Below are 15,325 nucleotides of genomic sequence, written 5' to 3'. Positions count from 1 at the left end.
TCTTTGTATTTTAAAAGTTTTTTATATTTATATAAAAACTAACTTTTTAATATATCGTTTTAAAAGTATTAAACACAATCATGCTTTTATTCATAAAGATGCATAGACATTTTTTTCTTTCTTTTATAAATAAAAATGAGACTCAGATCACGCACTTTAATGTGAGCTTTACTATAGTAAAACATCCAAACTAAGGGTTGATCAACACCAGCATATCTTTTATTTATTTGTGTGTACAAAAGCGTGTACAAAAATGAGAAATAAAAAGGAGGAGAAAAGGACAAGACAAGTCTGTGGGAAATGAAAGAAAGAAGAATCACATTTTATTAAAAATTGTTGTAGCAGTTGAACTGCAGGGCTGATAAAAGTACCAAGATGAAAATAAACCTGATGGGGACAAAAGAAACAAGTAAAGAGCCAAGACCTCCCTCTGCTTTAAGGCCACCTTGTTCCACTGATCAAGTTTTAGATATAGAGTAATACACTTTGCGTACATTTATCTGCTCTCACTCAATGCATGCATTTAAAAAATAATCTTTTGCAACCTTAACTATCAATACACTTACAAAGACACACTCACACATTTCAATAACTACAAATCCATCAGAAAAGAGCAAAGAAGAGTGTACCTTTTCCTGTTTGTTCTGTATTTTATAAAAGACAGTGAGTGTTTGCAGGATATTGTGTCATTTGTACCATGGCGCACTGTGTGCAATCATACCTAACAATTGGGGTAAACACAGTGATTTGTGCCTGTGGAAAGTTTGTTCCAAAAATAAAATCACATTTGGACAGAAAAGAAAATGACAGAAAAGAAGTCCAAATCATTTACATTTGGTGTAACATTTAGTGAAGAGTGAGATTTTTAAAAAGCTGAAGATTTTGGGGAAATAAACTCAAAAAGGAAAAGAAAATGTGTTCTTAATGTGAAGGATTTGAAACAAACTGAAATTATAAGGCTTAATATGAAAATATTATTTCCGTTCATGCCCAGAGCTTTCAATAATTCCTCTAAACCTCGCAATGCATTTCAATTTCACAGTAACCTTAAAATATATAAATACACAGGGACTTTTGTGGCATTCAAGTTGTTGAAAATATTTGGATGATTTTCAATGGCTTAGCAAGTCTAAACGGAGCGTGTCAAACGTACAGACAAAAGGCCATTGCACTGGAAGGCAGACAAGACACTCGCAAACACAACAAGCCACTATCATGGACTAAAACTAAGGGCAAATCTATCTAAAGACCACTTCCTTTTGGCATTTAACACATACAGACATCCGAATAGCTTTACTGTTTGTTACACTATAAAACCAAAAAGCAAAAGTATTAAAACACAGAGGCATTTCGTTCATTAAAAGAAACTACATGACGGCATCAATGATATTTGTACACAAATACATGAACCACAGGAGAGGTCACAGCTTATGGCCACAGTGACAATACACAAGATGCAAACTTGCAGTTTCACGCTGACATGTGCATATAAAACCTGGGATGGAAGTCTTCATTTAGATCTATATCACTCCCATTCCTGCTCAAACCCCAACTGTGTAAAAATGATTTAGTGAACAGCGTTCAACTGAACAACAGCTTTTAACAATGAACACTAGGGGTGACGCTTTTGGATCATTGTGACCCATCTATATTCCTGAGCAATACTTAGGAGCCACACGTTTACGCATGTACTCAAAGTCCCACCAAACCACGTCACAGAGAAGCCTACAGGAAAAAGTTAACAACTATGTGATGACAGGAAGTGGTGGAAGGGGGGAAAGGCAATGGTGCGAAGCATCATAAATGTCATTTCCTCTGAGACCTAGTTCCCTGTGAATATCTTAATTTGTCATACAAGCTTGGTCCCATGCAGCAAGGCATAAGTACAGTACAGTGCATCACAGTACATTCACTCTGCTTAGTGGTACTTATGTACAAATGCCTCTGCAAGAAATCACTGAGCAACAATAAAATAAAATAAAAGTTTACTAAAAATGTGCAGTATGCAGAAAAACACTAAAATATGATATAAGCGGCTTATCTATGGTTGATATGAGTATGGATACCACTAGACAGCATTGAGTTTCTAAAAGAACAACTAACATTTAAGGAAAAGCATCCAAAACACTAGAGGCCGCCAAAAAAGAGAGGCGACGTAAGACTGTGCAAAGTCTAGATCTCAATTTATAAAATTAACTGAAAATGGTCAATCTTAAGCAAAGGGAATATAATCTCAAATACTTTTATAATGTTTATAATTACATTGAATAAGGATATCCATGCTTAAGAATAATAATAATGATATTATTTGATGAGTTCGCAGAGGCCCGTCTTACAGGATCTGTAAAGTACTACTAATTCTTAATGTCAAAAGAAGATAACATTTAGAAAAGGTAGGATAAAGAAAAGGAATGAGGGGGATGTAAACTCAAGTGAGTTCTTTACAGTACAGTGTACCCTGTAGATTCACACATAAAATATACTGTGCCAACAAAGCAAAAAAAACAAGACAGTTTTCCCATTGTAAGGAACATTGTTAGGCCATATAGTCTGAAAACAGTACAGCTTGCTGTAACTAGAGGGACAAATATCAATCATAAAAAAAAAAGCACTTAAGTCGACTACGAACATAAAAGATTGCTGAAAATTTTTGATGCAACACCCCAGAATCATTACCTGAGTGTATAATCGAAACCATCTTGAAACAATTCTTACTACAGAAAACCAACAATACTAGTACTGCCACACAGGATTGTAATGTTGCTAACAAGTGATTCATCCCACCTATAGGGATACAAACATTTTGGTCACAATCAACTAACTAACTTAACTCCACAACACTACACAAAAAGAAATGGGCACAAAATGACATTTGCTAAAGCTAAATTAAAATGAAAACTAAATAAAAATTGAACGAGGGGGTAAGTCATGAAGAGCCTGGCTCAAGAGTGTCTAAGTGTGTATGCATGTGTGTATTTATTGTGTGTCAAAGATGTGGGCAGAGTAAATAAAGGGTCATCATCATTGGCCAGTGGAGGGAGAGGTGAGTTTTGGAAATCACTGAGGATTATGCCGACTTGGTGATGCTCTCTGCATCCTTGGAGGCCCAGAGCTCCTTATGCTGCTTGCGTCCGAAGCCCTCGTCGTAGTTCCCTTTACTCTTGAAGAGCTGCTGGAAGTGTGGCTTGCAGTAAAACTCCCCCTGCAGTGCTGCATAGGTTCCCAGACTACAGAGCAGAGAAACCAAGAGATTACATGCATATACATGCAAGCATACATACAAAAAAATGAAGTTTCTATTCATCAAAGCATACATACAAAAAATGGGGTCAGTAAGAATTGAAGAAATTAACACTTATTTAGCAAGGATGTTAGCATTATTACAAAAGATGTCCATTTCAAATAAATGCTGTTCTTTTGAAGTTTCTATTCATCAAAGAATCCTAAAAGCAGGAAATCTTCATATTAGAATGATACTGAAGGATCATGGGACATTGACATTCACAGGAATAAAGTACATTTTAAAATATATTCAAATAGAAAACAGCCATTATCAATCAATTGCAATAATATTTCACAAAAATGTTTCACTGCATTTTGGATTAAATAAATGCAGCCTTGGTGAGCACAGGAGAGAACACTCCTTTCAGTTTACTTTACAGCACATGTTGAACTGCTCCTGCTTGCGGTCTTTCTTAGTCTGTGCAGGTGAGGAAGTGTCTAACCTGAGTTTGGTGTTGCAGTGCTTGCAGCAGAAGCATGTGGCGTGGAAGATGAGGTTGTTGGCCACCAATCTCTCCATCGGATACACTGTCTTCTCACATGATGCACAGGTCTCCTTCTGTGTCTTGAAACTGAAAGACTAGTAGGAAACAAAGGCACTGCCGTTTGTTTTCAGTCATTTAAAACAATAGTTCACTCAAATGAATTAGCAAGGAACAGATCAAAATTCATCACATGACTTCAGAATATAGACTTGAGATATAGTGCATGGCTCATACAGAGAGAGAGAGAGAGAGAGAGAGAGAGAGAGAGAGAGAGAGAGAGAGAGAGAGAGAGAGAGAGAGAGAGAGAGAGAGAGAGAGAGAGAGAGAGAGAGAGAGAGAGAGAGAGAGAGAGAGAGAGAGAGAGAGAGAGAGAGAGAGAGAGAGAGAGAGAGAGAGAGAGAGAGAGAGAGAGAGAGAGAGAGAGAGAGAGAGAGAGAGAGAGAGAGAGAGAGATTCACTGTACAATATAAAGTCTAGAAACAGATGGAGAACAAACAAGGATGTGAACAAAGTGTTGTACCTTAGAACGTTGAACGGGCTTGTCATCAGACGTGTTCCTGTTGTCCTGGAAAAAAAGAAAAAGAAAGAAAGAAAAATAAGCGTGTGTTCCTAAGACAGGTTACCCATGGCAACACTATTTTAGTGTGAATAGTACCACAGATCATCCATCCACCATCACTGCTGTCCTTCTAACCTGACGTAACTCCAAAAATGTCCAGTCCCTCTTACATCCCTCCATCTGGTCGCATGCTTTTATAAGAACCTTTTGTCGGTGTACCCACACACACACACAGACACACACAAATATGCACGAAGAGGGATCAACGAAGACTAAGCCTGGTGAGCGTTTCTAACTCAATCGCCCCGTGAAATAAAGACCCTGTGCACACACACACACTTTCAGTTTCAGCCAGTCTAAAGCTATAATATGACATTACATAACACAAGCCCAATGTCCCACGGTCAACTCTGCACCACATATTCTGTAGCGCTTAAGATCAAAACAGCTGCCAATCTGTACAGGCCATCAGATCACGCACACAGGAGAATGGGAATTTAAGAACCAAGCGTTTATGATAGATTTCAGAAAAAAAATGCTAATGATAGGGTCAGGCTTTGCGCAACACCTGAACGGCATTGAAGCGGTAACAAAACACCAACAGAGAGTCTGTAAAAAGTTAAACCAATGCGCTCTAAGAATCTTCTGCTTGATAAAATGCTGAACTGACAGGTTTTTATGTAACAGCTCAGGTCTGTCAGAAAGCCAAGAACAGTTCTCCACCTCCACTACGGCATCTATACTTGTCTCTTTCGAATAAACCTAGAGCTTGAATCGCACACAGATCTGCTGGTATAGCTCACAGACAGTTCATTTGCTCAGCACAGCAAAGCAGTGCAAGTATCAGTGATGACCATTATATCACATCAGACATTCAATAACACCACTTTTCACAAATTATAGCCATTATCGAGAGGCATTTCGCTCACACACAAAAGCCCTGAAATGAGATTACAACCACTCCTCAACATGATAATATTTCATTAAAAAAAAACAGAATCAGACAAGAAAGTCAACAGTATCATACGCCGACAAATGCGCTTCAATCATTTCATCTTTTCATTAATCATTTCCTCATTTCCAAATCATTATCCACATCAATTTCAATGCAGAAGTAAGCTATTTCCTGTGAATGTGTGAGACTTCTGGTACACTAGCCACAATAGGTAAATAACTAGAAGAATTACAAAGTGCAGTAAATGGTAAAACTATTTTGCGCTAAAACCAGTGCGTTTGTGATTCAAATACAAGTGTGCAACAATCGAGCACAATAAATGTGTTTTTGAACAGCTAAAACAACTGGATGTGACAAGCTAAAAATGACCATGCCAGCTTTTACTTTAAAAATAAGACCGATTTTGTCCCACCCCAGTAAACAATGTCACGTAATATTTACATTTACTTCTGAAAAGCCATTCAGTGACCATAAACACGTTAGGTTCTTCAATATTTAAATGTCTGAATATGTCGGTCAAATTATAACAATCACCATTTAAATGTTTATTTCAAAATCTTCTGGAGTAGAAGCATAATTGTGTAATTACAAAGTTATATTCTATTCTATTGACTATAGTAATGTCGTACCAACTGACTCCCTGTATAGGTTTAAAGCAATATTTTTTTTCCCTTTAACAAACTTTGCCATACTGTACCTGATATGCATCCAAATTAATCAATATATAATCGAATAGTGAAGTTTGTCAATATATTACTCCCATTAAGCTGCCAAAAGAAGTGCATAGGCCAAATGTTTTATGAGAGATAGTATTTTTAGGATTTTATTTTTAAAATATTTCACACACACACACACACACACACACACACACACACACACACACACAGGAAAAAAGATTAATACAATGAAAAATCATACAATTATTTTTCAACTTAGGAAACTGTAATATTGGGTTCTGCATTTGTGTTGAGACCTTTCAAAGCATGTGTTGCAAAAGAAAGTGCAATGTATGCCAGCAATGACTTGTAAAGTGTATTGTGCACTGTCAATAAAGAAATTACAATTACTATCTGCAAATGTAAAACGAGAAGCCAACATGATTACACTTTATCTGAAAAGTCACAACACACCCTAAGCGCAAGACATCCCTCAACCCACTTCCTGTTTCAGAGTGTTTGTGTAACATGTTTGTTTCAGAGCCATTGCCACACTTATTTAAATATTCACGCTAAATGCACACAAATATCAAAAACACCATTTACATTTAAAAGAAGTCAAGTTAGAAAATAAATAGAGCAGTAGCAGTGAGTGGGTGAAGGAAACTAAACAAATACACAAGGGAACCTAAAAAAGTTCTGCTGGTTAGCAGAAATGCAAAACTAAATGCCACAAACTATTGAACCCAAAACAAAGATGCTCCGATCAGTCACAGTTTAAATGGTGGCAAAAAACAGGATTAGAGATGTGTGAGTGTGTTAATACTTGCACACAAACCAGTGGAGTAGGGCACTATCTCAGCCAGAGCCATCTGTCCCTTTTTGCCTTATTTGTACATAGGATGGAGAAAACATGCTTTCTCACCACACACACACGCACACGCACACAAGCAGATAGCACTGCTGCCCAACCGTCTGCACTGTGGCAGGAAGGAGTGATAACACATCTTCTTCCTGTGCTGTGCTCTGCTCAGAAGCACTTTACGATGATGTGGTCCAATCCACCCTCCTTAGAGACCCTCCAAAATCAGCCATCAGCTGACCGGCACACCAAGTCTAGCCTTAGTGCTGTATGTATGCCATATGCAGTCTAAGACCCTGAAGATCACTACAGTTCACACTACCAGCTCCTCTGGGTTTCACAATGACACAAAAAGGAAAAAAATGGTCAGCCTTGTTTCAAAAACACTACCTTGTGTGTAAATGTCATTTACAAGAAAAGAAATGCAATCAGGCCATTAGCCTAGGTATAAAGAGATGATTATAGTGTGAAATCTAACAATATCACATTTCAGGCCCTGCTCAGACTCAAAAAACTTTTTCAAGCCCTCCACTAATTTTAAAAATGCATCTAAAATAAGAGTAGTGCATAGTACAGTGCATTTATGATTTTACCACAGACGAAAGTGAAAATGATAAGGTTCTGATTTTCAAAGAAAAGATTTTCAAAGAAAAGGTTCTGATTTTCAAATATTTTCAAAATTTTAAACGTCAAAAAGTAGCCTATATATAAATATATATTCTATTATATATTCTATTATATATATATATATATATATATATATATATATATATATTATATATATATATATATAAATAAATAAAGATATGTGACCATTACAACATTTAAAAATAAACAATTTTTAAATGTAACTTTTAATTGTTTAATATTAAAGATAATTGACAATTAAATTGGCAATTAAAAACTTTTGTGATCAGAGACATTAGAGACAATGACAGAAAACCCTTGTTAGTTTCAGATCTGAATGTTCTGAGCAAAACAAAGTGGGGCAGAGAACGTGCTGTGCACAAGACAGAACAAGCTAAATACCAAACCAAATTTAAAATTACAGCCAGCCAACAAGAGGGGCTGCAGGCCATACTATGACCCAGGGCAGTGTGTGTACATATTTGAACCCATTGCTCCCCCTCAAACACTGACACACCAATATGATTTGTGATGCCCTGCCCTTGCCAAAGGTCAGTATTTTACTCTCTCCCACAGCCACACACTGTGTACACTCAACATTCACTCTCCATTACTCTTCCTCTCTGGTACTAGACTGCAGACACTTTTAATCTCATTAGCTGGACAAAATCCCATCAGCTGCTCCCCATGGGTCCAGACAGCCAGGGGAATAAGCAGGAGTTCAGTGGACTGAGGAGCCAACAACCATCTTGCGGTCACCATCATCCAAGCCCTGTTCACCTTGTGTCTAATGCATCATGTGATCATTCAAACTTTCAGATGCAACCTGGAATGCACAGAACACACTACATTTGTAGCGCACCTGCAAATTCCAACAGAATATCTTTGGCATGCCTGATCAACATGCAGTGACATGCATGTTAGACTACAATTAATAATAGGTGTAAATGGCAATCTGTTTTGGGCGACCACTTGTGCTCATCTGAGCCTGACAAGGCCACATAGACATGGAGTGAATGGTTTGGCTGATGTGACGTCCCATTTGCCACATTCTGCCAAGCTAATAATTCTAAAAGAACAAGAGCAATGAGTCAGATTTAGAAGACAAAACTCTATTGTCAAAATTCCTGGCAACACAGATATGAGTTTCATGCAGCAGCCCCGAGGGAGTTTGGCTGGGCTCCATGAATGAGATTCAATGTACTGAAAGATGCTAGAGGGCCCATTTTTGCAAACGTCAAGTTATGTTTGATATCCATGTAACTAGAAAAACAAAATGAGCCTTTGGGCACCAACACAGATACATTAATTTACCAAATGACACATTAGGGTTAGTCTTTTTCCACTGGTTCCAATCAGCAAGTCATTTTCTGAACAGAGACAACTCAAATGAGATACAGAACAGAAAGGACGTAAATACTTTGGTCGGCAATTACTCTTCTATCTAGATGCATGACTGGCCTTGAGTTTGGCTTATCATCGTTAGAACTATTTCCTGGGCTTTAACTGCTTCTCTAACCACTGTAGTGCTCATTTTTATAAACCAGAGCTTACTGAGAGCAGAAACTCTGGGTCAGAATGGAAGAGGGAGAGATTATGTGAAAGTAGTTGTACATGAGAAAATGCTTTGGCTCAAACACTTCTAAAGAAGAATGTGAAAGTCTTCACCAATGTGTTGAGCCACTGACAGAAGCTGACACTGTGACTGGAGTCTGCACACGGATGTGAAACTTTAAATGTGTTGAGGCAGAAAAAAAAAAAAAAAAAAAAAAAATGCCTGTACTGAACGTTTTAAAGAGAATGCATGTGGGAAGGGTAGAAGAGGAACAGTCTACTGTTTCATTTGACTCCAGAGTACACCTTTGACCAAGAGAAAGTGCATGGTGTAAGATTTCACCTGTTAAAGCCGAAGTGGCGCCATGAACACAACTGCAAAAATAATGATGTTTTCCAAAGAACCATCCCATTTTCCGTAGGCTCAGGTATGTTTGCAACGCGTCGCAAAACGCTTTGTTTATACATCAAAATGAGAAGAAAACCAGAGGATCTTAAACAGTACTGCCAAGACACATCCCTTTTTTGAAGCTTTTCAAACATGTTCAGACGGAGTACGAAACTTGATCTAGGCACTTTGTGGTACTTCACAAAACACAGCAGTCAGCATCTACCATACCATGATCTTATCACAAGAAAGGGAGTGCATTTTGCAATTCAGAAGTAATAAAACATACAGACAGAATTGCCAAGAGACATTGCTCCTTTCCATGGAATTTGACAAACATGTAGAGATGGCAAACCTATTCTCTTTACATGCAAGGTGTCAACAGACCAAACACACATAGTGTCACTTGATTCTCATAAACACCAGCATTAATGTGATAAAGTGCATTATACCACAAATACATGCATGTACTAATATAGAGCTTACAAAAATGCTAAAGTCAAAAACATATACCGCTGGGACACTACAGATAACAACTGCATCAACTGCGGCGCTACAGCTAGTCACTCAGTGGAAAGTTCTATTTAAGCCTATGGAGCAAGCCTAATTTCTTCTCTTTCTCCATATAAGGTCACGTTTTTTGCAAAGGAAAAAAGGGTTTCCATTATCACTCTGCAGAGGCTGTCCCAAAGTCCTTGTTGGCATAATTTCATTAGTATCGAGCTCTAAGAATAGTCAAGAGACTAAGAGTAGTCCATGGACTAGAACCTCAGTGTGAGACGTTCAGCTGGAGCAGGTACATCGCTGATGCACAGTGTTTTCTGTACAAGAGAACACTGAAAATTTGAGAGTAGACTTGAATGAACAAACATACCTAGATGCTCATGATTCCATTTTTATCTGATATTCCTTCCTATGAATGAGAACTTAGAAAGAAATTCAGATATCAATGTTTTCCTGGGACGTCTCACACAAAAACCTTTTAACTTCTGTTGAAACACCTGGAACGACATGCCTCCAGCACGCTCGTTTCTGATAACTGGACAGTTGATGCCGCAGGCTGTCATCTCATCTCCACATGAATAATCTGTGTGTACACAATCTTCAGGGCTTAGTTTCATCTGAAAACCCCGAGTGTTTCTGCCATCTGCTCTTAACTTCTGCGCACAGCAGAGATTGACACCTCTAATGAAAGAAGACATCGTTAAAAAGCAACACATGCTTCTGGAATAAATTGGACTCTGAAAGCGGTTACATGTGTGTGTATTGGTACCATTTGTTTGAGCATTCGCAATCTCTCGAGCACATCATTAGCTAAAACCATTTTCCTTACGTTGCTGAATACCCAATGGAGCCAATTTAACTGAGAATGTACATATGTTTGATCAGACAATCCACTGCCAGATGATCCCCAATCACCAAAACAAAGTGCCACTATCACTAATGACCGCACAGAACAGTCCAAAAGCAGAAAGGAAGCTTTAAAAGACTAAAGATACAAAGACTAAAGATTTAAAAGACTAAAGATACAAAGATACATTTGGTCCCGTTACCTATCGGTAACGGGACCGAATCATAACGCAGATTTCGGTGCTTCATTTTGGTGCCACATTTCGGTGCCACTTAAATGCCTCCGCTGTCTGTTGAAATATTTGCCCTCTGGTTCTCCGAAATGGACGCAAGAAGCATCATCACCGCATGTGATCACTAGTTAGCCCTTTGACACGTACAATCGTTCACACCGGTGTGATTAGACCGTTCAGATCGCGTGATCATCAACTTCTAAATTCAAATTTGCATTCAGCGCTGTCATATTAGGCTATATCACAACTATTCAGTGTTTTCAACCACATGAGGTTTATTTTTATAGTTTGTAAAATACACACTGATGTCTGGAAGCGGCAATAACAATCCTTTCAATTGTAAATTGATGACGTGTTTAGATACACAATGTGTTGGTAACTATAAAATTTACTCTGTTCTTCTCACACTTCACCAGCCACTTACTTTTAATTAATTTCGGGAGAAGTGGATGAATTGACGTGTTGTAGGCCTAAATCTGACAGATACAATTCTCTGAACTGCAGTGCGTACTAAAATGGCACCCATTGTGCGTTATAGATCAACTAACATGAATCATGATCATTATAAAGGTTTCTTAAATGACAAAACACATTAACTTACATGTATTTATGAATAAAAATATCAGCCATGGACTGACTGACATGTAACGCAACCAAACTTATCGCTGTTTGTTTTGTTACGCATAATTTAGTGTGAAAATGCCCATACAATAACAGACCGGCATTCATCTAAGCTAATACATGATTCATTCAAGAACGTTGTGCAAGTTTACTGCAAGAATAGAGCCGCGAACAGCCTACTTTTGAAAATCCAGCCTTCAGATGATCCTGATGAGCGTTCATGAGGGGTTTTGTGCTACGGCATTTAAGGTGATTTGTTCTAAAATAACGCTCACCTTGTGCAGGACATGCAAGAAGTCAGGAGAGGTGTCATATTTGGCCAGAGAAGGCAAAAAATGTGAAAAGAGTTGCTGCAATTTAAAGCTGGTTTGTAGCATACCGAATACTACTTGCTGTTATTAGTACTGTAGTGTTATTTAGTGTTAAATTATTGTATTTGGGTTAGGTGGCTTAGGTTTTATTGTGAATTTGTTATGTAGCCTACATTTGTTGTGTTTGGTATTTAGACTAACTTATATTTATATATTTAATCTACAATTTTAATATATTCAATTTTTTTATTTTTTTAAGTATCAGTTCAGGCACCACCGGTAACGTTACTGTTGTAAAAGTAACCTATCGATTTGCCACCGGTATCGAAAGAAACCCAAACGATACCCAACCCTACATTTAAGTTGTATTGGTTAGAGTTTAATCGCTAAAAAAAATCATTATAGTTATAAAATCATAAAATCATAACAGTTCTGTCCATCAAATTTGATTCAGTGCTGATATAGTATAAAACAGGGGCATTTCACTCTTTGTATCACTGTTTGTTACTTTGAAATATGCAGAATTGAAGTGGGCCGTGTTTTGCAAAATGGAAGTTTAATAATCTACATTTTCTCTCACAAATAAGCATTTTGTGTTTTCTCTCACTAGTTTATTAGTTAAACAAATATGTTGCCATGACAACATTAGGCTGAAATTCACTGGTGTGCATGTAAAAACATTTACATAAAATTTCCACATTAAATCTTTGCTTACTCCTAGTTGCTTTTTTCCACGATACAATAATAAAAAGGAAGCTTGTTGGGATTTGAAAGTAGACAACCGGTTTATGGTCAACGTGGGAAGAGAGCATTGAATGTCAACGTTCAATTTACAGCGTTCAAATGTCACATAATGAGACAAGACAGACAAAATGTGAAGCATGAATGCGTTGCAAACCACTTTGTATAAACGTGTCTGCCAAATTAATAAATGTGGACAGACAGGAGAAAGGATGCATTAAACAAGGAGAGGCTGGGCTACGTAATTTTATGTATTCAAGCATAAGGGCACAAATGCACAATGACACTGAGATAAGTACAATGAATTTATGTTTACAAAATCAAACAAACCCTGTACGCTTTTGTTTGCTTCAGTACGGAAGAACAAGTCCACCTTTCCGTGAACTAAAATGGGTCGACGAAAACCAGGTGTCAAAACATGGCTTTGCTATGCGTTCTCGGTTTTAATTCATACACGCATCTCCAGGAAGACACATGACAGCTTAGGACCCTCAGAGGCTCAAACCTAGACCCCCACTACACAACAAGGTCTGATTAGTATTCATCTTCTGTTTCCAGTCTAAACGCTCACATAAATAACGTTACATCTCTGCAATAAGTAAGTTAACGTTAAACCATCTGATTTGATGGATCACTGCACCACCATTAAGTTTCAGCCCAGTATCCCACAGTTAGCTCTTGATAGCGCCCTAGCTAGCGTACTGCATCACCACAATAGACGACGAGGGGGTCGCTGGGTTCACTCGCTGGCTGCTGTTGCTGAATCAAAGCGGGGAAACTCACCATCTGTGTTTCCTTATCAGCCTGCTCAAGAGAATGGAGACAAGAGATCTGCTGTCTGGTCCGCTCACTGTGCAAGAGTCGGTTGAAATCTCATTCGCTTTACTCTGCTGGTCTAAAATGATGTTCTTCTTCTCCGGCTGAGCTAAATGAAATGTACCAGCACGAGATCCTCTGATCGCCCGAGCCGTCTAGCTAGAGAGCAGAGCTTGACGTGCTTTCCCCCCACCTCGCTCTTTTTAACGGACGTTTTTTCTCCTCCTCATCACGCCTTTTTTTATTCAGCAGGATGTCGCACGCCATTGGACGCCGCTCGTGCCGCGTCCGCGCGCTCTCCTCCAACCTCAGAATTTCGGTATTTTGCTACGGGTACTTTTGCACGAAATAACCATATTAACGTGACCTGGATTCCGAATTTCTCGTCTTTGTTTATTTCCCTTACACTTGCCTATGAGGTAAGCAAGAGAATTTAACAGGGCTAATTCGTTGAAGCCATCGTAATGTAGACAAAACTGATTTAGCTTGGACTGACGGTCTCTACTCTACAACGCATTTTTAGTTAAGCTAAAAATGAAACTTTTTGCTTTGTCATTCCAAACCTAACTTATATGACTTTTTTTTTTTTTTTTGGTAACAGTTCATGGCAGGGACTCTGAATCTTTAAATGTCAAGAAGACACCAAACAATCATTCAACGTTCCAAGTCTTCTGAAGTCATACAATAATATTGAGAACAGATCCAGTTATTTACTAGGCTAATGTTCACAGCAGCAACTCTTCAAAAGTGTCGCTATTCAAGTGTGAGTGTCTTGTTGTGGGTAAACTATAACAAAAATAATACTAAAAAAAAAAAATTAAAGTAAAAAAAAAAAATGATGACGACATTTAATTAAAAATAATTGTATTTATTTTATCAAGTAATTTATTTTTAATTTATTTTCATTCGGAAATAAGCATCCGCCACCTCGTGGGAATATACCAGCATTTCAGTTGGGATGTAAGAAACACTATTTGCATTTTCTGGAAAAAAAATACTAGTAGCAATTCAAGTTTTAGGAAAGCTTAGGTTGATATGCCTCAAAGCCACATTTGTTTGCCATTATCATTGGGTATGGAATCCACACTTAAAATAGCATATTTTGTACAGTGTAAAGCTGGAGCTTGATAAACATAATTTTGGCCAGTTCAGTATGCAAATAAGAAATGTAGACAAACTGTAGTTGCAATATGATTGCTAAAATTTTAGAAAGACAAGTGCCAACAAGCTTAACCTTCAGTTGATCAGATATTTTCTGGGCAGGAAAGTTAGAGACTGGATCTCATTGATGCTTCGTTTGAATGCCTCCATCTAGCCAGGCTGTGAATAGTAGTTTAACCCTTGTGTGTCAATTAGAAAAAGCTACACATAAGTCCATTGAGGACAAAAATGTCTGTGTCCAAAAACGTAAAAAAAGAAAAGAAAAAAGTTTAAAAAAGTGAAACATAAAAAAGGTTATAGAGGTTTAAGTTTATGAAAATGATTTATGAACATTGATTGTTTCAAAAATATATATTTTATATAAAATAAATTTATACATCAAAATAAGTTGTGTTCTAAATTTGAGGTTGATATCTCAAAAAATGAGCTTTCAGTAAGATTTTGTTTGGGCACTGTACCAGATTATTATGGAATTACTTTTGTGCCAATAATAATGAACGTAACATGAAACAAATTTTTTGACTTACAAATGCGCTTCCAGAGCTTTCATTAACGCTTCTGAAGTTTTCGTTTACGCTCCCTGAGTTTTCGTTCGCCGTTCTGACATATTTTTCTCGTGGGGGCGGGGCTAGTAGCAGTGTGTTCTCATTGGCTACTGAGTTTTTGATTGACAGCTTCTTCACCTGGAAGTGAAGACGTCAGTGATGTGTGGATGTGAGCGTCT

The 15,325-nt window shown here is 37.7% G+C and overlaps 1 protein-coding gene across 1 annotated transcript; it reads right to left on the bottom strand.

Annotated features, from left to right (window-relative positions):
- Nucleotides 1-294: 294 nt before the first annotated feature.
- On the bottom strand, nucleotides 295-13,677 carry limd2 (LIM domain containing 2). The gene is made up of 4 exons (XM_081347899.1): nucleotides 13,408-13,677; nucleotides 4,288-4,332; nucleotides 3,726-3,862; nucleotides 295-3,227 (listed from the first exon to the last, which is right to left on the bottom strand). Exons 1-4 carry the CDS (start codon nucleotides 13,408-13,410, stop codon nucleotides 3,068-3,070), a joined length of 345 nt encoding a protein of 114 aa, XP_081204025.1. The 5' UTR covers nucleotides 13,411-13,677; the 3' UTR covers nucleotides 295-3,067.
- Between the last annotated feature and the right edge of the window lie 1,648 nt (nucleotides 13,678-15,325).

This window comes from Scardinius erythrophthalmus, assembly GCF_964197995.2.
Source record: "Scardinius erythrophthalmus genome assembly, chromosome: 1".
NCBI lineage: Eukaryota > Metazoa > Chordata > Actinopteri > Cypriniformes > Leuciscidae > Scardinius > Scardinius erythrophthalmus.
The sequence above is the reverse complement of the archived record's forward strand: the minus strand, read 5'-3'. Positions and strand labels throughout refer to the sequence as shown.